General features: G+C 42.6%; 2 protein-coding genes across 12 annotated transcripts; one reads left to right on the top strand and one right to left on the bottom strand.

Moving 5' to 3' along the window:
* Nucleotides 1–92: 92 nt before the first annotated feature.
* On the bottom strand, nucleotides 93–5,032 carry plvapa (plasmalemma vesicle associated protein a). Of its 7 annotated transcripts, none has more exons than XM_019875019.1 (7): nucleotides 4,231–5,032; nucleotides 3,823–3,895; nucleotides 2,970–3,694; nucleotides 2,610–2,883; nucleotides 1,737–2,492; nucleotides 1,583–1,643; nucleotides 93–414 (listed from the first exon to the last, which is right to left on the bottom strand). In XM_019875019.1, the coding sequence occupies exons 1-7, from the start codon at nucleotides 4,624–4,626 to the stop codon at nucleotides 381–383; spliced, it is 2,319 nt and encodes a 772-aa protein (XP_019730578.1). In that variant the 5' UTR covers nucleotides 4,627–5,032; the 3' UTR covers nucleotides 93–380. The 7 variants fall into 7 exon arrangements, with proteins under 7 accessions (XP_019730578.1, XP_019730580.1, XP_019730577.1 ...); XM_019875021.1 differs by having other exon boundaries at nucleotides 1,737–1,943; nucleotides 2,484–2,883; nucleotides 4,231–5,024; XM_019875018.1 differs by having other exon boundaries at nucleotides 1,737–2,132; nucleotides 2,193–2,883; nucleotides 4,231–5,022.
* Nucleotides 5,033–10,465: 5,433 nt separating this feature from the next.
* nr2f6a (nuclear receptor subfamily 2, group F, member 6a) lies at nucleotides 10,466–21,508 on the top strand. 5 transcript variants are annotated; one of them, XM_019875026.1, is made up of 7 exons: nucleotides 10,466–10,660; nucleotides 11,000–11,184; nucleotides 11,407–12,078; nucleotides 15,623–15,717; nucleotides 17,026–17,360; nucleotides 17,896–18,142; nucleotides 19,168–21,508. In XM_019875026.1, exons 3-7 carry the CDS (start codon nucleotides 11,810–11,812, stop codon nucleotides 19,437–19,439), a joined length of 1,218 nt encoding a protein of 405 aa, XP_019730585.1. In that variant the 5' UTR covers nucleotides 10,466–10,660; nucleotides 11,000–11,184; nucleotides 11,407–11,809; the 3' UTR covers nucleotides 19,440–21,508. The 5 variants fall into 5 exon arrangements, with proteins under 5 accessions (XP_019730585.1, XP_019730586.1, XP_019730588.1 ...); XM_019875027.1 differs by lacking the exon at nucleotides 11,000–11,184; XM_019875029.1 differs by lacking the exon at nucleotides 10,466–10,660 and having other exon boundaries at nucleotides 10,667–11,184; nucleotides 17,029–17,360.
* Nucleotides 21,509–21,529: the final 21 nt, after the last annotated feature.

The following is a 21,529-nucleotide window of genomic DNA, read 5'->3' on the forward strand; positions in this document are numbered from 1 at the left end:
CAATAGGTGACGCACGCAGGGACAAACAGTTACTTCCGAGTCGGAATGGAGTAATATCTCAAGTAGGTTTGTTTATTAAAAAGAGACGGGCACAACTGAACAAAGACTTCTTTATTTACACGTTTAAAAATACCACATGGGCCTGCTCTCACAGTTTTACACAATAATAGATATATGACTAAAAGACAAAATGTCACATTCTATATGAAGAAAAAAAAGTGCTGAAGTTTGTCTATCCTTTTGAATGTGCATATTTTAGTATTCAACACCTGCAAGAAAGTATATTATAAAGCACATTTATTTTATACCATGGTGAACTTGATGAGGTGTGAGGCATTGATAAATCCCTTGCAGTTTTCAATTTTCTTTGTCGCGATGGACTAGCCCATCATTCTGGAAAGCTCTTGTCTCTCTCTGAAAGGACACAGTCAGATAGTGGAAACAGGTTATTGTTGTGTGATGTGAATACATTTGACACATATATGTCACATCGCTTTACAAACTACAGTGTCATATTTGATGTACCGGTATTTAAAAAAAACAAAACAAAAAAAAAAACTGAGGGACCACACAGGAGCTGAAAGAGATGACTAGATTTTGGGAGCCAAAAGGCTCTTGAAAAAGAGACACAATTTCCATGACTAATTTGGTGGGTCCGCAAGCTCTTGACGATAGCAGCAACAAGGAAGATGACTAACTATTCTCTCCCTTTAAAGGGTTAGAATGACAGCAGACAGTCAATTTAAGCCAATGGTTCGTGGAGTATACTTAGCTGCTGTTATTTATTTATTTTAATTTGCTATGCATAATACATACCATTTAAGTGTACTGGTACAGATATTTGAACATTTCTGACTGTTTTTAAAAAAAAACAACAACGTTATTTCCTAATTTTGCCATGAAATAAAGATCTTTTTGAAAGGACTTTTTTTCAATAAAAGTAGCATTTTGTTCCAAATTAGCCTCTTAATTGCTTGATATATATTTAAAACCCTAAATTAAAATTATTAGGTTTAACCTGAAACCAGAAATATTTTTAAAAAATGAGAAGAAGAAGAAGAAGAATAACACCACCACCACCACTGGTCAACAGCACATTTTAATCAGAGAAAGCTTTATGTGTTGTGAAAAAAAAATAACAACAACAACACCACCACCACCACCACTGGTCAACAGCACATTTTAATCAGAGAAAGCTTTATGTGTTGTGACCCTCTACATTTGAGCTATTTTCATTTTTTTTTTTAAATTTGACCAATAAAAGCTTGCACAATTCTGAATTTGCACATTTGAGCTATTTTCATTTTTTTTTTTTTTTTAAGTTTGACCAATAAAAGCTTGCACAATTCTGAATTTTCAGTGTTGTAATTTATATCTATGACGTTTCAGAAAAAAAAAATTGCAGCCATAAAATTTTCAGTTCATGATTATTTGCTAGAACAAAGTTTATCTGTTTGAACATTAAATATCTTGTCCTTGTCATGTATTGGAATTGGGTTTGTAAAAGTCTGACTATTTCTTAAGCGAAGTAAAATACTTGAGCATTCAACTACAATTGACAGCTCTAATACTTCATACTTACTCATTGGCGTAAGAGGGGTTGATGATACGTTGCAATTCTTGAAGGTGCTGAGCAACGCTGACTGTGTGCACAGAAAAATAAAGACATGAATCAATCAATTATGTTGACACACCACTGTCAGCATTGCAGCCTTTTTTTTTTTTTTTTTTATTACCTGAACCACCTCCCAGACTGCTGGTCCTTCCTGTTCCAAGTGAAGATCCACTTGACGTTCCTCTTCCTACTCCAATTCCTGGCTTACTTTGTCCTGCATTACTGTTGCTTGACCCAAGGCCAAAAAGTCCAGAAGTGATTGACCCAAGGCCAGAGGAGCTTTTCAGACTTGAAGTCGGTTTATTATTTGACCCAGTTGAACCAAGACCTGAAGTGCCCAAACCGGTTGATCCTTGCCTGTTTAATCCTAAACCAGTTGAGCCAAAACTAGAGGAACCTAACCCTGTTGAGCCTAATTTGTTTAACCCTGACCCAGTTGATCCAAGACCAGAAGAACCTGACCCTGTTGAGCCTAATTTGTTTAACCCTGACCCAGTTGACCCAAGCCCAGAAGAACCTGACCCTGTTGATCCCTGTTTGTTTAATCCTGACCCAGTTGAGCCAAGACCAGAAGAACCTAACCCTGTTGAGCCCTGTTTATTTAATCCTGACCCAGTTGAGCCAAGCGTTGAGGAGCCCAAACCATTCGATCCAAGTTTATTTAAACTTGACCCCGTTGATCCAGTGCTTGAGGAGCCCATCCCAGATGATCCCAACTTGTTTGACCCTAACCCAGTTGACCCAAGGCTCGAGGAGCCCAACCCAGTTGATCCTAATTTGCTTGATCCTAACCCAGTTGTCCCAAGGCTCGAAGAGCCCCACCCCGTTGAACCTAATTTGTTTGATCCTGACGCCGTCGATCCAAGACTCGAGGAGCCTAAACCAGTTAATCCTAATTTGTTTTGTCCTGTCCCAGTTGAACCAAGACTTGATGAGCCCAACCCCGTTGACCCTTGTCTGTTGAATGACCCAGCGGAACCAAGACTCGAAGAGCCTAACCCTGTTGATCCTAATTTGTTTGATCCTGACCCGGTTGAACCAAGACTTGAGGAGCCCAACCCAGTTGATCCTTGTCTGTTTAATCCTACACCAGTTGAACCAAGACTTGAGGAGCCCAACCCAGTTGATCCGAATCGGTTTACTCCTGAGCCAGTTGAGCCAAGGTTTGGATTCAACCCAGTTGACCCCACATTTGAGGAGCCCAACCCATATGACCCAGACCTTCCAAACTGTCCTCCACCAGCTCCCGGCAAGCCACCGAATCCAGTCTGAAATCAAGTTAAAGTAACGTTAACTTGGAAACACAAACAATCAAAAATCAGTGCAACGGTCGCACACCCACACACAAACACACCTTAGCAATGCAGGACATGTTGAGCTTCCTGAGTTGGTCTTTGACGTGTTCCACTTCTTTATTTTTGAAGTTGACACTGTTTTCAAGGACTTCAATATCACCGCTCAGCCTCATTTTCTCCAACAGAAGCCTCTCAGAGTCCTTGTCGTGTTTCAGCTGAAGCTTCTCGAGGGTTCGCCTGTGCTCTAGGACCATAGCTGTGCGGTTTTGACTGCACACACGGTAGTCATCAGACCGTCGCATGTTCTCGGCCTTCAAGCGGCTGTTCTCAGACTGGATCTCAGACATCTGATCACCGACGTTATTCAAGTAATTCTGGAACCTGTCCTCAACCTCTCGAGACAGACTGGTGCAGTTCGTGCGGATCTGCTCTAGGTGCTCTCTCTGTTTCTCGCAGGTGAGCTGGAAGGCAATGTGAGTCGGGAAGAGGGATTCAATCTTCAGTAGAAAGGCTCTGGAGACATTGGAGACGCCACTCAAGGACTGAACAAAGTCTTGCTTGCATCTTTGTCTGTTCAACTCAATCTCCTTTTCGTGAATTGACTTGTGTCTTCTTAGATCGATGGCCTCCAGGTTAAGATTGTCTCTGTCTTTGGCAATCTGGTCCATTTCCATCCTCATTCTCTGTGTTGTATGTGTAAAGTTGGACTGTATCAGCTCAAATTGAGCATTCAAACGCTCCATCTGCAACCCACAACCTCCAGACTGAGGCATCATTTGCAGTTCTTGAAATAAAAGGGAAGACACATTTTAACAAACTTCATACTGTCTATCAGAAGTTGAATTGAACAAAGATACATTTGATATTTTGATAAAGTCATTCGGGGCTTCCAATCTAAATTGTTCCACTTACGGGGAAGTTGTGGACAATGTGATGAAAAACGTGCCTGGCCTTTGCACATCGACAGCTCTATATTCGTCTGTTGCTGTTGTATGGTAAAGGAAAAATAATTTAGCAAAACAGTAGAAACAAGTGATGACGTTGATTTACCATGACATTCTTGACTGGAAAATGAGAACTTTGACAAAATAATCAACTGGTTTAGAAAATATAAGGGCAGCGAATTTCTACACCACTGCAAACTGCAAACATAATGCAATGCATGTTAAAATAAAGTGGGGAATATTAACTTTGTAAAATGAGATTTTTAACTACACGTTTCCATGAATATACAGTAGGTGACACAAACACAGCGGTCACATTAATATTTTGCTTTCATCCTTAAATCCACCCACGCTAAAAGATTTTCAAGTTACTCACCAGCCTAGTGTCCAGGTCCTGAATGAACTTTACAGAGGTGTTTGACAAGTAGCGAAGTCTCAGCAGGTCCCAGTCATTGCGGGTCTTCTCAGTCAGGGTGACATTGAGTAGGTTGGTCAGGTTCCTCCTCTGCTGCCTGAGGGCGACGTTCTCGATGGAGAGTCGACTGAAGCTCTCCTCCAAGTCCTGTATGCGCACCGTTGAAGCGGAGTCCTGCGTCTTACCATAGACCAAGAAGAGAACCAGGCTGACGATGATGAGCGACTGAATCAGTGAGGAGAAGAAGAAGATGATTCTCAAGTAGTAACCACAGCTCTTGCCCTTTGACCGATACTGCATCTTCTTTTGGCCCTGCGGGCTGGCCTTGGTCACTTGAGTATAGCCGCTGCTGTACATGAGTGCTGGTGGCTCAAAGAAGGTCCAAGAGAAAGAAGCACAAGTTCATCCGAAGCACACCGCACTGCAGATAACCCCGACGAAGACCCCGACTTATACGAGAGCAGCTTGGAAGACGATGTCCATGTATTGAAGGGCTGGTGCCGGTTTGTCTGACAAAGCGCAAAACGCTACATAAATGGGCCAGACGTTTCCTTCGCGTGGCGATGAAAACATGGGAATCGATCAGATTGTGGGTGAGGTGTAAACATGGTAGGAACTTATAAACTGCTTGGCCACACACTTCCCATGATGGGAAGTTAGCTCGACTTCAGACCCCTCCCATCATCACTCTCAACCTATTACACAGGGTGGCCCGTCTTTCTGGGATGTCACCCTTGACCTCTATGCATTTATGTACACTATATACACTGTTGTTTAATTTTATTTTTAATCACAAATGCAATATCTTGCGCCTTTTAATTTGCTTCACAATTTTGCTTCTAATCATTAAGTGTTTCTATCGGACAAACCAATACAAAAATTGCCATTCTATAGAACACACCTTCAAGTTTCTTATCTCTTAACAAAGCAATCTATCTCACTGTGCGAAACATGCCCTTGTCCGTGTGCCAAAAACATTTTTATGGGATCATGAACAGTTTTTCCGGTGCACAGCCGCCGGGAGGACAATGGCTCATGTTGTTCTGTACGGGAGGCTCTTTGATGCGTCGAGTCTCAGTCCAACATGATGACGTGGGTAAGCTGCCCTCTGTCTCACAGGACGCGTGCACACACACAAATTCAGAATGAAAAGTAAGGGCTTGACAGTTGCAGTCACCACTTTTTTTTCCTTCCCCGCCAGGCATTGTTGACGTACTAGACCTCATCTTGACAGGAAGCAGTAACTCATAGAGATGATGATGGCCAAATGTTTCTAATGTCCTAGGTTGGAGATAAAAAAAGGCGCCCGACAAACGCAGGATATTTCAGAAAATGCAAGACATAAACATTGTGTCGATATAATTTCATTTGGAGTGAGTTGTTTTTAATGCCCATGTGAAAACAGAAAGTTGGGAAGACCTATTCGTGGATCGGTGGCTGACACTGTGCATAAACCACTTGGGAATATTTGCAGTGTTTTTCCCCCTCTGTATAGTTATATGAAGAATGAACAGTTTCTTTTCTTTTTTAAATTTGCCATTATTTCATTGCACAAGTCAACACTAAGACAAGTAAAACAAGTTCATCCTTGGTAAAATCCTGTAATTTAAAAATTGAGTGAATTAGACTTCACGAGGGAAGTTGGGGTGGAATTCGTAATACAATGTAAATACCCCAGTACTATGTTTGAAGGGATACTTAAGTACTATTAAAGTCTTTATACAAGTGTTATGGGCCGTGGATACATGAAATTCATTTTCCAGGTAATATGCCATTTTTATTTTTATTCAATTGAATTAGATATTGTGTAAATCCAAATATTATGAGCTTGTAAACATATCCATATTTAGGACAGAACTGTCCAATGGACTGATGTTCATGCATTGTTTTGATGTTCTTGTTCCACAGTGTTCAGAACCAAAATGTGGACCAGAAATGGTCACAATAGTCAAGTACAGCTGGTCAGTAGCATCGGATTGCACTGCCACTCAGTGGAGCTCTCCGACAACTACAGTTAATAGAATTTGCTTATGTCACATTAAACAGAGATGGGAAGGTATTAAAAAATAAATAAAATAAAGAATAAAAATCGGAGATACTATTGAGTGATGGCAAACACATTCAATCGGGTATAGTAGAATACAATGATGATACAGTTTTTCAAGGCTACACAGACATCTTTATTTTTTTGCTGAATTTAATTAATTTAATTTTGTCGACTGGCTGCACGAAATAAAATCATCTGGCTCCAGACACGTTTTTTAAGGAGACTATATATCCGGTTTAAAAAAATGTATCTGGACCCGGATGATTTTATTTTGCAGATTAGATGGATGGATGGTTCTTCCTTAACATATTTGTAAGATTCACACCATTTCACTAATATCATTTGAATAACAATGACAACAAACAGGGAAGTGTCAGAATGCTGGAGATTGAGATCACATGGTTTTCCTCCAAAGAGGTTTGGCTAATTTTTAACTTGCTCTGAAGGCTCCGGTTACTCATATCACAGACACATGCTACACCAGGTGACTGGTCTGAAGAAAGAGCACTCTGTACTGTGCACGAAAGGGAGACAGGGCAGGAGTGCAAGGAAAGTGATAAATACTTCCCATGCCTCTGTGTTTACACACAAATAAACAACACCGTGCTAAATTATTAAATAGGCACTTTAGTGTGGAAATGTTCTTACCTTGTACGTCATCTGCTGATTTTGGCCCATTAACATGGAGCTGCTTCAAAAGTGTTTCAATAAAGCCACCGAGCGGTGAAGGTTCGCAAAGGTACCGAATGTTGATTTTTTTTTTCTTTCGTCAGGGTTCATTCGAGTTTGCTAAATTAGGCAGACAGTTGCTGTTTTGATGGTCGCAAACAATTTTTGTTGTCGCAAAGAAATTTTTGGTGTCATGATTGAACAATAGCCCTTTGTCATCACAGGGTGCGACGTTGATGGTGGCCTGTTGGCCTTGGGCCAGAATAGCACCACGCTCCTTACAGACATTGACGTCAACATGTAGTCAATTCCCCTTGTCTTAAGCAAAACAGAATAAAAATGCTAAATAAGCAATAATAACTCAAACGTCTCAGTTTATATCATGAATACTATACACGGGGCCATTACTGTTTCTGAAAGGGCCGCCATTCTAAAAGGCTTAATTTAGGGCCTTGCATCATAAGTGATGTGGGATTTTATGCAGACTCTCTATCCATTAGTGCCATATTATTAGTGGTTCAAAAAAAATTATCCAAAGTGCTGCTTCAAAATATTTTTTGCGAATGCTAGTGAATAGCCTTTTCTTGTTAGCAAGTTCGCAATTGTTGGTAGTTGTGCGAAGGTCATCCGCTGACAAATTTGTTCAGGATTGTCCAGTTATGTCTAGTTCCACCGCATTGTTTGGGTTTAAGGTTTAGATGTGTTTAGCTTCAAACTGCGAGTACAGTTAAGACATAGAAGCAGTCATCTTTCAAAGAAAGTCTCCCGCATTCTGTTTTTATTTTTAACACCCGTTTTTCATGTAATGCCAAGAGGGAATTATTATATGTGCTGGGAATTATAACACTAGGTGAAAAAAAAAGAAGAATTTGGGTGTGAATGGTGTGATATAACGCTTTTTAGAGCCGACTTAAAAGACAAAACGGTATACGCTAAATGCCAAACAGTAAATCCCCCTCTTCTATCTGTGTCCTGGACCCAGCAGATGTTTTCCCTTTGACCTGCACAAAAGGCTTCTGTTTTGGTTTCTAGGCCTGTTCTTTCTGCAAAGGTCACAGGTCACCCTGGTCTCAGGGAGAAGCTGTCACGACAAGTCTAAACAGCGACGGGATCGGGATGTAATGAAAACGGCATCGCTGTGTGAAGGATGCGCAGACGCCTCATGATTACTTTAAGAAAGGACCTACTTCCCATATGTTGATGTGGTTAAAGCAACACTGCTCACACCCTGAGATTGAATTACATGTGTGGATGCTTAAGGGAAGAGAGCCGACCGAACTTAAGACATCCAGTCATGTGGTGGGTGGGTGTGTCTCCATTTGCAAGAGGATGGGGGGGGGTAGGGGGGTGCGCTATACAGACCTTAAAGGTTAACTCAAATGTTAAGTGAATCAATAACTGGCTTGAGAAGGGCTTGGCCTGCCCCGAAATGCCACATGATGAGGTTAAACGTCCAACAAGTTTGTAGCTTGGAGCTCTCAGACGACTCCACCCCCCAACATGAAATATTTGAAGGCACTCATATTATTGACACGGTATATGAAGACCGAAATGCAAAAAGGGTGCATACTAAATACTTTAACTTAGACCAGAGCATGATGTATGTCATCACAATTATAATTTTAACACACAGACAGAAAGAAAATGCAAGGCAAACTTGATTGTGAGCATAAACAAATTAACTTGAGGGAAAAAAAAAAGACGATGCATTATGCTGTGATAATACAGTTTCAGCTGCAGCTGTCTGTGTGCCATTCTGTGCACGTGTTGACTAAACATGCACGTCGACAGAAATATTTTTTGCTTCCTCAACACGAGTAGCGAGTTGGTTCAAAGGTCATGTCACTTCTGGCCCCCCAGTGGTATCCATCACACCCCCACGAGAAGGGGAATGACAGACACGGGAGAGCTTTTTCCTGGCTAAAAGTCATCCACATTTGATGGCTTTGAAATGGTACACATTATTTGTTCAGGGGTTTGGATTTAAATTTAGTGCACAGAACATTGTGCACAGATTACGCTTGTATGACAATAACCACAGTACAGTGGTGTTTGAGTGCAGACCTGCGCCAAGAGAGGTCTGAAAACTGAAACTGCGCAACTTATATCGAGCCACTCCCAACACATATTTTTACCTTCACCATTAAAATTCATGTGATATTTTCGGCGGTGTTGTCTTGCTTTGGATTAATGATCAACACAGGTTTTGAATACGTAGACAGTAAAGATTCCTGGGGCGATTAGTGTCGTGTTCATAATGAGGGCAAAATACCAACACGTTGGAAGTTGGATATGTTTAGATTCTATACAGCTGTACTCTTACTCTGAAAAAATGCTCCAATACCACTTCACCAGCGTGATATATGCTATTCTGCCCTGCCGGTGTGTGCTGTGTGTGTTTCACGAACACAATGCACCAGCAATGAAATACAGAAAGAAGATTTTTAAAAAGGCCCATATTCTTTCCATTGTGCCAAAATTAAGTTACAATGTGGCAGTTTAGCAATGATGTACTTCTTTGTGTCTATTCATCAAATATTTGTATTAAATGCCTGCGAGCATCACACTGCGCCCTGGAGGCAAGTCATTATTACGCAAACATAGGCCTAATTAAGTGGACTTTTATTCAAATTAACATACACTAACTCCCCCCCCCCCACACACACACACCCACAAACACACACACCCACACCCCTGAGATGACCTATTAGCTGCACAAAGGCTAGGCCGTTAGGACAATTGTTCTGTGTGACACACACACTCATACGCGTTGTGGTCTCCAGTAGGTATGCTTGGTTTTGCTTTAGGAAAAGGTGTCTGTGCGTAGGTGGAGAGATTCATGACTTATCTCTTATCCAGGGTTGTTCTAGGTGCTCTCCTCCTCATTATCCGCCTTTGACCTCAGGATTTTTACCGTAGTCGTGGTGTCAAAGTCTGTTTGACCTCTCATTGTGTGCTCCATGAAGCGCCTGAGAAATGAGCAACAACCATAAAACGTTAAACTTTTATTCGGGGCACAATAAGGGATCCATATACAGTACACGAGAAGTGGGGAGGTGGGGGTGCTGGGATGGATGAAGGGTTCAGCCTTTACTTGAAATAAACAAAGTTCATATTTTTGCCATTAGGCTGACAGTGAACATCTTTCTGTGAGAGGCAAGGCCAGCTTGCTTGTATTTGTAGCAGGGAGTAATCTGGTATTGTGTGTGTATTTATTTATTTTTTGTGAAAGGCCTTGGGGTCATGCTCTTTGCATCCCAGCAGAGAGATCCTCCACATTCTTGCTGTGTGTGTGTGTCTGTGTGTGTGCTGCCCCACACAGCCCAGTCTTTTTTGCTCTTTGACTCCAATGGCCATATAAGGCAACTAGCGCCATGGCAACCACAGAGCTTGAATAGTAGTGTCAAATCCCTCAAAACACACACAAACACACACACACACACACACACACACACCTCCCCCTCTGCACACACTCCCCCTCCCTCCCTTCCTATGCCTCTCTCCCTCTCTCACTTGCTTTGCTTTATCTTTCTGTGTCAAACATACAAATAGGCTCGAGGAGGAAACAAGAGTAGGGAAAAAAATAAAAACGTAGACAGCGATCCAACTTGTCTGTGGCTTTGGATTTCCTCTTTGAATGCGAACTGGATGTGCAGATGCCCGCAAAGAGAGAAAGTAAGTGCACCCTTGCCTGCCTCCCCCACCTCTTGCCACAGGGGAAGGCGCGCGCACACACGCACACGCAGGCACACACAGATGAAAAGCAGCAGCTCGGCCACACATCATTAGTTCTTGGTGGCCAAGCACCAACAAAAGGCTTGCCAACGAGAAGCTCGGAGCACAGTTAAGGTTTTTGGGAAGGAAGAAGGAAAGAACAGGACGGGACTTCCTTGTGTTGAGCGCACACTACCTCGTGTATGTGTGTCTGTGTGTGTGTGTGTCTGTCTGTGTGTATGCGGGTGTATTTTGGAGGTCAACTTGACGGCCCAGATGTGTTTTTTCTTTTTGGTGGAGCCTTGAGGAGAAGCCTACAGCCATTGGAGCAAATGACGTGGAATGGCTTCACTTTGTGGGTCATGATGGTGCCGCTGAGAGGATTACACCAGAGTAGGAAAGCTGCGCTCGCTCTCTGGATGGTGGACGGGAAGATCTAGAGGGAGAGGATTTATAGCGACGGACATATTCATGTTCAATCGGAGGTGAGCATTGAATGATTTATAAAGGGGAGGGGGGGCAATGGTATGGGGAAGAGGGGATTCAATGTTAAAGCCTCCCCAGTCTTATGCCGCACTCGAGCCCTGTTTCAGCCATTAGCTAGACAGACTGAGCTGCCCATGTCTGCGTCTCGGTATATGTTTGTGTCTTCGCGCTCCATTTATCACCTCATGCCATTAACAAGAGCTTTCCCCATCTCTCCGCAGTCGCTAGTAGACTCAGTGTTTACAGTGAAGAGGACCATCCGTCTGGATTTGACGAAAGCTGAGCCAGCCAACTGAATGGGACAAGACATTGACATTTTTGAGGCAGCGCAAAGCTAAAAATTGAAAAGTTACACCACTGAGACTATTTCCAGGTCATAGTGCAGTGGGAGGAGACTGGTCTTGTTTTTTTCCTGCCTCTCTCCTCTTGTTTTCCCCCCTTGTCTCATTACTATCTCCTTTCAAAACCCGTGGATATTTTTTTTTTTCGGTGGCTTTATTTATTTTATTTTTATAAGGCTTCCTAAGCATCAAAGAAGCGTTCTGCTAATATTCATGTTACCTTGACGATTCTTGGCTGCCTGACAGTGGCGGTTTTTTTCATCGGTGGTTCGGTAACCAAGCGATGGCCATGGTGAGTGGGGGCTGGGGAGATCCCAATGGCGGCACCAACGGGCTAGGCGAAAAGGGCTACCTGAAGCGGGAGGATGAGGACGGCTCTCCTCAGGCGGGGGGCAGCGACATGGAGGCCGGGGAGGACGACAAGGCCTGCGTGTTGGACTGTGTGGTGTGCGGGGACAAGTCGAGTGGGAAACATTACGGCGTGTTCACCTGCGAAGGCTGTAAAAGCTTCTTCAAGAGAAGTGTACGGCGGAACCTCAGTTACACGTGCAGGTGAGAGGGGCATGATGGGAAATGTGTGCTGTGTTGACTACGAGCCGACATTTTTGTAGTTCCGTCACCGTTTGTCAAACTAACTAAATGACGTTAAACACAAGTATTTCGCTCTGCAGGTGAACTGTTGTCATACTGTAGATTAGGGGTGTCAAACTCGTTTTTACATTTTCCCTTGGAGGGCTGTTATGGCTGTGAAACCAAATAAATGTTTAATGAGTTCCTCATATTATTCCTTACACAGTACACAACAAATTGATGGATTCCTAGTTTTGAAATCCGAAGTCAAGAATAATCATTTGTTCAACTATTGTTCAAGTTACTGTAATAATCTAACAAAAATAAATTTGCGATATCTTTTTTTCTTACATTTGACAATTTGAAGTTTTGGTGCTGTTTTTGCAAGCATCATGGAAGTTGAAATATTGATAATATCTTTTGGGAAGGAAGAAGGAAAGAACAGGACGGGACTTCCTTGTGTTGAGCGCACACTACCTCGTGTATGTGTGTCTGTGTGTGTGTGTGTCTGTCTGTGTGTATGCGGGTGTATTTTGGAGGTCAACTTGACGGCCCAGATGTGTTTTTTCTTTTTGGTGGAGCCTTGAGGAGAAGCCTACAGCCATTGGAGCAAATGACGTGGAATGGCTTCACTTTGTGGGTCATGATGGTGCCGCTGAGAGGATTACACCAGAGTAGGAAAGCTGCGCTCGCTCTCTGGATGGTGGACGGGAAGATCTAGAGGGAGAGGATTTATAGCGACGGACATATTCATGTTCAATCGGAGGTGAGCATTGAATGATTTATAAAGGGGAGGGGGGGCAATGGTATGGGGAAGAGGGGATTCAATGTTAAAGCCTCCCCAGTCTTATGCCGCACTCGAGCCCTGTTTCAGCCATTAGCTAGACAGACTGAGCTGCCCATGTCTGCGTCTCGGTATATGTTTGTGTCTTCGCGCTCCATTTATCACCTCATGCCATTAACAAGAGCTTTCCCCATCTCTCCGCAGTCGCTAGTAGACTCAGTGTTTACAGTGAAGAGGACCATCCGTCTGGATTTGACGAAAGCTGAGCCAGCCAACTGAATGGGACAAGACATTGACATTTTTGAGGCAGCGCAAAGCTAAAAATTGAAAAGTTACACCACTGAGACTATTTCCAGGTCATAGTGCAGTGGGAGGAGACTGGTCTTGTTTTTTTCCTGCCTCTCTCCTCTTGTTTTCCCCCCTTGTCTCATTACTATCTCCTTTCAAAACCCGTGGATATTTTTTTTTTTCGGTGGCTTTATTTATTTTATTTTTATAAGGCTTCCTAAGCATCAAAGAAGCGTTCTGCTAATATTCATGTTACCTTGACGATTCTTGGCTGCCTGACAGTGGCGGTTTTTTTCATCGGTGGTTCGGTAACCAAGCGATGGCCATGGTGAGTGGGGGCTGGGGAGATCCCAATGGCGGCACCAACGGGCTAGGCGAAAAGGGCTACCTGAAGCGGGAGGATGAGGACGGCTCTCCTCAGGCGGGGGGCAGCGACATGGAGGCCGGGGAGGACGACAAGGCCTGCGTGTTGGACTGTGTGGTGTGCGGGGACAAGTCGAGTGGGAAACATTACGGCGTGTTCACCTGCGAAGGCTGTAAAAGCTTCTTCAAGAGAAGTGTACGGCGGAACCTCAGTTACACGTGCAGGTGAGAGGGGCATGATGGGAAATGTGTGCTGTGTTGACTACGAGCCGACATTTTTGTAGTTCCGTCACCGTTTGTCAAACTAACTAAATGACGTTAAACACAAGTATTTCGCTCTGCAGGTGAACTGTTGTCATACTGTAGATTAGGGGTGTCAAACTCGTTTTTACATTTTCCCTTGGAGGGCTGTTATGGCTGTGAAACCAAATAAATGTTTAATGAGTTCCTCATATTATTCCTTACACAGTACACAACAAATTGATGGATTCCTAGTTTTGAAATCCGAAGTCAAGAATAATCATTTGTTCAACTATTGTTCAAGTTACTGTAATAATCTAACAAAAATAAATTTGCGATATCTTTTTTTCTTACATTTGACAATTTGAAGTTTTGGTGCTGTTTTTGCAAGCATCATGGAAGTTGAAATATTGATAATATCAAGTCGGAATCAAGACCGGATCGGTCCACATAAAATTATGTGGCGGGCCAAATCTGGTCCCCCGGCCTTGAGTTTGATACTCTCTATGTAGATCATTGGTTGTATAACATTTTTTCTCCACGTACCACCCAAATAAAAATGCCTATCTCTCAGTACCCCTGTAAAGATCAACATTGAAATTAGTAGTGTAGTAGGCCTAAGGGTTCATAAAAAATGAGACAGGGGTTTTACTCCTAAAAATTATTTTTTCAGTTTTTTCAAGCAATAAAGATCAGGCACAGCACCAGGATTTTTTCCTCCCTAGGGTTTACGAATGTGAAGGTGGCTGAGAAACCATTCGATTTGATCACTTCACTTACTTTATAAAGAGCTTTATGTTTTTCAGTTCCAGCATAATGCACAGAGAAAAGAGAACTTGCTTTTAATTATTTGTAACCTGTTTTTAATCAAGCTATTTCTTTAATAAAAGGGTCAAAACAGTCGCAACTACTGTGCTGAATTGACGAATGAAGTCTATCTTGATAAATCACATGACGTTGACATGGATCTCCGCGGGTCACATGGCTGTAAAACGGCTGTTCTGATGAATGTAGTAGAGCTTGCCAATGGCAGGTCGCAACAGATCACGTCACATGTAAACAGTTGACCAGAGATCTTCAGTCGAATTACTTTAATTGGAATTGAGAAAAAAAAAGTCTCCATGTAAACCCAGACTTATGAGCTAATGTTAGCTCCTTCCCCAAATACAAAGATCTTCAAACAACGGGGATGTCATACTTTGTTGATATCGGTAAAGTCTCACTTGACCGTTCATCAAAATAGGGGTGCAAGTTCCCCATACAAATGCCAATGATTACATGTCATGATGCAAATTTAAAAAAAATAAAAGAAAATTTTCACGTCACATTTTTGGGGTGGTTCAGAAACTGCGAATGCCATCCCGTGCGCCAGCACATATTTCACATGCTTGAAACATGAACCCATCCATCCACTCTCTCAAAGCATTTAACCTTCAGTAGCTCAAGCCCTGCGATTAGCTGACAACCAGTTCAGGGTGTCCCCTGCCAACTGCCTGAAGACAGCTGACATTAGAAAATGGCTGGCTGGATGGATGTTTTCAGGCGTTTTGTTCATTCAAATCTATTGAACTGTACGGTACTTTAAAGGTAATAACTGGACTTTACCTAAAATGTACTCTACATTGTATTGCATGTTTTAAATGTTGTACATTGTATTTGCATTTTTGTAATGAATGAATAATGCATTCAGTATTGCATTATACAAATTCTATAAAGTGAACCATCAGCGAGAAACCAGAATTACATTTACAAGCCAGAGTCAGAGGACTTCACTTGCATCACATTCGACAGCATGACAAGTGCTTGATGGCCTATAATTAGCCTCAAGAATGACTATTTGGTTTTTTTTAGGTCGAATAGAGAGTGTCAGATTGATCAGCACCATCGCAACCAATGCCAGTACTGCCGCCTCAAGAAGTGTTTCCGAGTGGGCATGCGCAAAGAAGGTAACTTTTTTTTTTTCTTTTTTAATTGATAAGCCACCATACAGCTTCTTTGTGTTCGAAATTTGAATGCCAGTTAGATACTGCAATCCTGTTTGAGCTTGTTTCTTGATTTATTTTCATAATGGCACATTTGTCTATATCGGCCCTATCGTAGCTCAGTAAACTATTTGTGTGTGTGCAATCAATGGTATGTACTAGCAGCCCTTAATCTAGTATGTGTCATGCTAACGGAGATAAGTGGTTTGCTAAGACACCCAAGTCCTTTAGCCCTAAGCCAGTGGGGAGGGCTGGACAAACCCTTTAAGCGCAATCCAATACGAGAAATTGAGTCCATGTGGTGACCCTCAATTGATCCATTGTTGGGGTTGCTTGTTCTGTGTTAAAATGTCATTTCATTCAATACTGTTTTTTTTTTTTTTTTTTAATTTAAGTTCATTAACATCAGCATATTCTAATTATTATTTCCATTCTTAGTAACATTTTTACAAATTTGTTTTCAGCACTATTGTTTTTGTTCTTTTCAAGTTCCTCCTTAAAGCCCGTATCTCATTGAGCGGTGAAAGTTTGCAAGGGAGTGCGCACATAGCGAATGTGTTTGTTGTTGTTGTTGTTTTTTTTTGTTTTTTTTTTGCGGGGTGATTCAATGTCATTCGCCGGACATTCCCAAACAGTTTTAATGGATGCGGCAGTTTTTCTTGTCACCTTCAAATTTTGTCCATGTTCAAAAAATGTTCGCGACAAGAAAAAACATTAAAAACAAAATCGGATGTCATCAGAGCGTACAATATCTGACCTGTCTGTGTTTACCACACACAGAGCAGAAGCAGAACATAAAACAAGTTAATGAGACACATTATTGCTCCCTGTGTAGCACTTGTCTTTGCTTGGGTGCGTCCACGGGGAGGTCGGAGTTCAGGGTCATCCACGGAGCAGCTTTCTTGTGTCTTTAGGGATTCAGCTGCTGCATTCAGTTGCTATGTAGACAGGTGTAACATGGTCACGGTGAAACCATCGTATCATTCTCTTTATAACCTTTATGCAGCAGTGACGAAAAGAAAAATACTCGGATTCAGGAGGGCTCATTTGTGTCCCTCGGTGTTGAAGAAAAGCCGGCTAATCGGCTCAACCCCTGTAACCTGACATATACTGATGGTTGAACCCAGTTTTAATTTTTTTTCCCCTCCGTTTTCTTTCCCAAATCCCTCCTCCACACCGCCCCCCCCTTCATCTTTATCTGCCCAACTGTGTTTCTGTCAACCCCCCTTTCCTGTCATACCCTTCCCCCTTGCTCCCCCAACCTAACTACAGCAGTTCAACGCGGCCGCATCCCACCGCAGCCTAGTCTCAGTCCGACCCTCACGCCTATAGGTGGCGCCAGCGGCATGGGAGGCGGCGAATTCTACAACAACAACAACAACAACGGAGGGAGCGGCGGTCAACCGGTTTCCGAGCTCATCTCCCAGCTGTTGAGGGCCGAGCCGTACCCCAACAGCCGCTACGGGCACCAGTACAACCAGCAGGCTGGTCCCGATAATTCCATGGGCATTGATAACATCTGCGAACTGGCCGCCCGGCTTCTCTTCAGCACAGTGGAATGGGCCAGAAACATCCCTTATTTTCCTGATCTGCCAGTGTCTGATCAGGTTGGTAAAACTTAACCCACACGATCCATTTTTAACCTTAAATGAAAAGATGAATACACCGGTGATTCCCGACCAATGTGTCGCAGCAGGAAATGAATCGATTTCACTTGAGAAAATTATTATTTGGGTGTGTCGGTGATACATAGTGACAGGCAGAACATGTAAATGCTCTTTCACTTGATGGCATGAAATTACACATCACCTGTGTGTCCTATCCGCCTTTTGTCATTGACTACGAGCTTCTATTTCAACACCAGTATTGTATTGAGAGAAAAAAATGCTGCACAGGTCTGCGTAGATGAGTATCAACTAGCTGTTGCTGAACTTCCATTATTGTCCTTGCTGCGCTGCGGGAAATTCTCCACTATGGCTTAATTAGGGATATACGATCATTTTTTTTTCAGTACGAATGGAAGTACTTATCATTTGACCAAATTTATTCATATTTTCTTGTCATTTACTGTAAAAAAAACAAAAAAAACAAATGAAGACACAGCGAAGGTTTTCTGAGTAACATGCCAACGCAAACCCCTAGGTGGCCCTGCTGAGGCTGAGCTGGAGCGAGCTGTTCATCCTCAATGCGGCCCAGTCGGCCTTGCCGCTCCACATGGCGCCCTTGTTGGCTGCGGCGGGCTTCCACTCGTCGCCCATGTCGGCGGAACGTGTGGTGTCCTTCATGGACCAGGTGAGGGTGTTCCAGGACCAGGTGGAAAAGCTGACCCGACTGCAGGTGGACTCCGCAGAGTACAGCTGTCTCAAAGCCATCGCACTGTTCTCACCAGGTGACAGCAGTTCATCATTTGTTTTTCTGCGTTAAATGGACTGTAGCACTATGCCGGGATTTAAAGAAACACTTCTGCCACCTACTGGATGATTATAGTACTTTATTACGTACGCCGAATCAGGGGCACTGACATGGATTTAGGATGAATAGATGCATAGATAGACAGATTTTCATTTCCTTACCATCGTGGGATGAATATCTACCCATCTATATATTTTATTACTGGTTGTTCCAGAATCTGTTTCGCGATACAACGTTAAACTCATTCACTGCCGTTGACATTTTTAGTCATCAAACGGAATGCAACTGGTTACTACAACCGACAAATGTATTCGTGATGTATGTCATGTTTTTCAACATCTAGCCGTGGAGGAGGGTCTCACCCAGGTTTCAAGTTTTCAGGTTTCAAGCCACTGTAATGACGAAAAGATCCTTATGGATGGTGCATTGCAGTGGATTTGAGATCAGCACATTTTGTGAATCTCTGCTTGTCATTTTTATTATGACAGAAAGAAGTAGTTGAAGTACCTCACACTTAAACTGAATATGTATATGTATTGTTATGTATTAACAGTTTAAGCGTCACAGTAGGTAGCAGAAAGTGTGTGTCACGATTATGAGAAAAGATGACGAATGTCGTACCAAAAAAAAAAAAAAAAAAGAAAGCCACCGGTGAGTGAGTCAACATCGCTCATGGCACATTTCTTAGTTGCATACCTGTAAATAAATTCTTCTTTTGCCTTAGAGGCCCTTTCTCACTTTTGTTTTTATTATTTTATAGTTGGAGGTGTCACAAAAGGGGAAGAAATCTAATCATCCAAGTCACTGTTCTGCTCTTTCTTTTCACCTCGTTTTCATGTTGCTGGCCCCTGACGGCCCACCGCTTGTAATAATTTCGTCCCAACATTGATTGAATGTATTCTGCTCAGCAGCATTCAAACATTGAGCCCTCTGCAGTTCAACACGACTCTTTATGTAACCTGCCCACACCATGAAATAACTCCCTCTTTCTCTCTGTACTAGATGCCTGTGGTCTGACAGATGCAGTCCACGTGGAGTCTCTACAGGAAAAGGCTCAGGTGGCTCTGACCGAGTACGAGAGGATGCAGTACCCGAGTCAACCTCAACGTTTTGGCCGCCTGCTCCTCCGCCTCCCTGCTCTACGCGCCGTACCCGCCAGCCTCATCTCCCAACTCTTTTTCATGCGCCTGGTGGGGAAGACCCCGATTGAGACGCTCATCCGAGACATGCAGCTCTCCGGAAGCTCCATCAGCTGGCCCTATGTGCCTATGTGATGGGAATAATTTTCCATCCGTGACCCTTTTTGTTGACGTTGCCGAGAACTTGATAATGCAGCATCACCAATAAGGATGGTACTGATGACCAGAGCACACGGTTCTCTGCAGGGCTCGGCTCGATGGAAGACTTGGAAATAATTTGGGCGGGGAGCGCGAGATGGTTGACAATGAAAAAAAAATGAAGAAAAACCAAGGAAAATTCACCAAAGTTCATCCTCGGATTGATGCACAAAAACAGAGAAGATGACTCTTGCGTCTGCTTGAACGTTAGCTGGTCAGTGATTTTGTTCCCCAGGGCTCATGATTGCTTTATTCTCCAGCAGTTACAAGAGACTAATACCTCATTTAACATCAGAATGCTTTCATCTGATATTTGGAAAAAAAAAAGTAAACGTTCCACACCAGAAACCGCCTTTTTTCTGACAACCGCCTTGTTATTAGGTATAAATTGAGGACTCGTACAAGCATCATACACATTCATCTTTGTTGCTTCTTTTCCAGAATTGCACATATTCAAAGTTGGAGCAAGCTCTTCTGAATGAGAAATCTGAACAATTAGCTTTTAATGAGTGGCATTAACAACTTTATAACAAACACTAAAGGCCCTATTTTCGTGCCCAGCGCAAGTCTAGCTTAAACTGTTTTGGTATTTTCCTAGACTTGCGCAGGTGGAAGTGGACGTTTGCGCCGTTGTGGGAGGGAACGCAGATGACTTTTAAATTAGAGCAGTCGAATCACACACAATCCCTGACATTGCGGAAGCAGAAATTGACCCGCTAGCATCCGTGCATGAGTTTGGAGCACACAAAGTATGATTATAAATTGCAAGATCTCCCCTTGCGGATGATGTCATCGATCGTGCATGTGACATGGGCAATTGGAGACGGCCTTGCACTCCCTATCGCGTGTCCGTAATAAGAATTGTACTGTGTGGTCAGATTTAAAATATTTTAAAGATGGTCATGTTAATTCGTTCAGTGAATTGATTCGACAATAATGGGATTGCCCCATGCTGTTTCTGAATGATCATCCGATGACATCCATCACACATACCTGCAGAGTTTAGAATATATCTGCCTGCGCCTCGATCAAATGCTCCAAAATTGCATTACACTACCTGCGCCTCAACATAGACCAGCTTTTAGCTTGTCTAAAATCTAGCCTCCTTTTGGTCACCAAATTGCCAGATGCGCCGGGAGCGTGCAATAAAATATGCCGGAATACCTACTGAGGCGTAGCGCTGTCTATCAAATTCACAGACAGGCTAAACAAGACTTGCATTGGCACAAAAATGAAGATTTGCCCGTTCTTATGCGAAAATAGGGCCCACATTGACTATGTGTTGGAACTTTTTGTATGTAAATATATCGAGGCCAACTTTGATTTCCCTTTGCATGTTCTAATGTTTTGGAGCGCTTCTAAGTTGTGTCATCGTTTGTGTAAGTAATTCCTTTAAATATCAAAGTGTTGCTTTCTCTGTTAGCTCCTCGTTGTGTTTCTGTGTTTACATAAAAAATACCTCTCTAAAGACCCACGTTTCCACGAAAGACTTGAGTGCTGTTGTACTTTGTAAATGATGTGAGGCGACTTTGAAACGGCTGATTACAAACTGCACAAGGAGGATTTTGAATACCAAAATGTCACACGTCCGCCAATTAGTGGGCTACAAGAAGGCCCCCTGATTCGCCACCAGGACTTACCTCACGCTAGCAGTTTGAGATGCTTTGTTGTTTTAACGAATATCAAATATTTTAGAACAAAGAACACAAATCAAGCATAATATTTTGCTTCTTGTTTTTACCCTGAACTTGATCTGGGTGTGCTTCTTTTAGTCAAGTCACACATCCATGTCATTCATGAAGGTTAGCTCCTAATGGTTTCTTAGTTATTGTGTTCCTGAGTTCTTACATTTGAGTTTTATGTATATGGCAAGGTTATTGAAAGAATCAAAAGAGCAGGTGTGTCTTTTGTTACGTATATTTGTTTTTTTCCAAACCTGTTGAAAAAGTGTTGTATTTACAGCTGTATGACGAATGCCAAATAAACACTGCGACGTGCACCACAAATGTCTAATTCTATGCATGTGC

The sequence above is a fragment of the Hippocampus comes genome, unplaced genomic scaffold, assembly GCF_001891065.2.
Source record: "Hippocampus comes isolate QL1 unplaced genomic scaffold, H_comes_QL1_v1.1 scaffold20, whole genome shotgun sequence".
NCBI classification, from domain to species: Eukaryota; Metazoa; Chordata; class Actinopteri; order Syngnathiformes; family Syngnathidae; genus Hippocampus; species Hippocampus comes.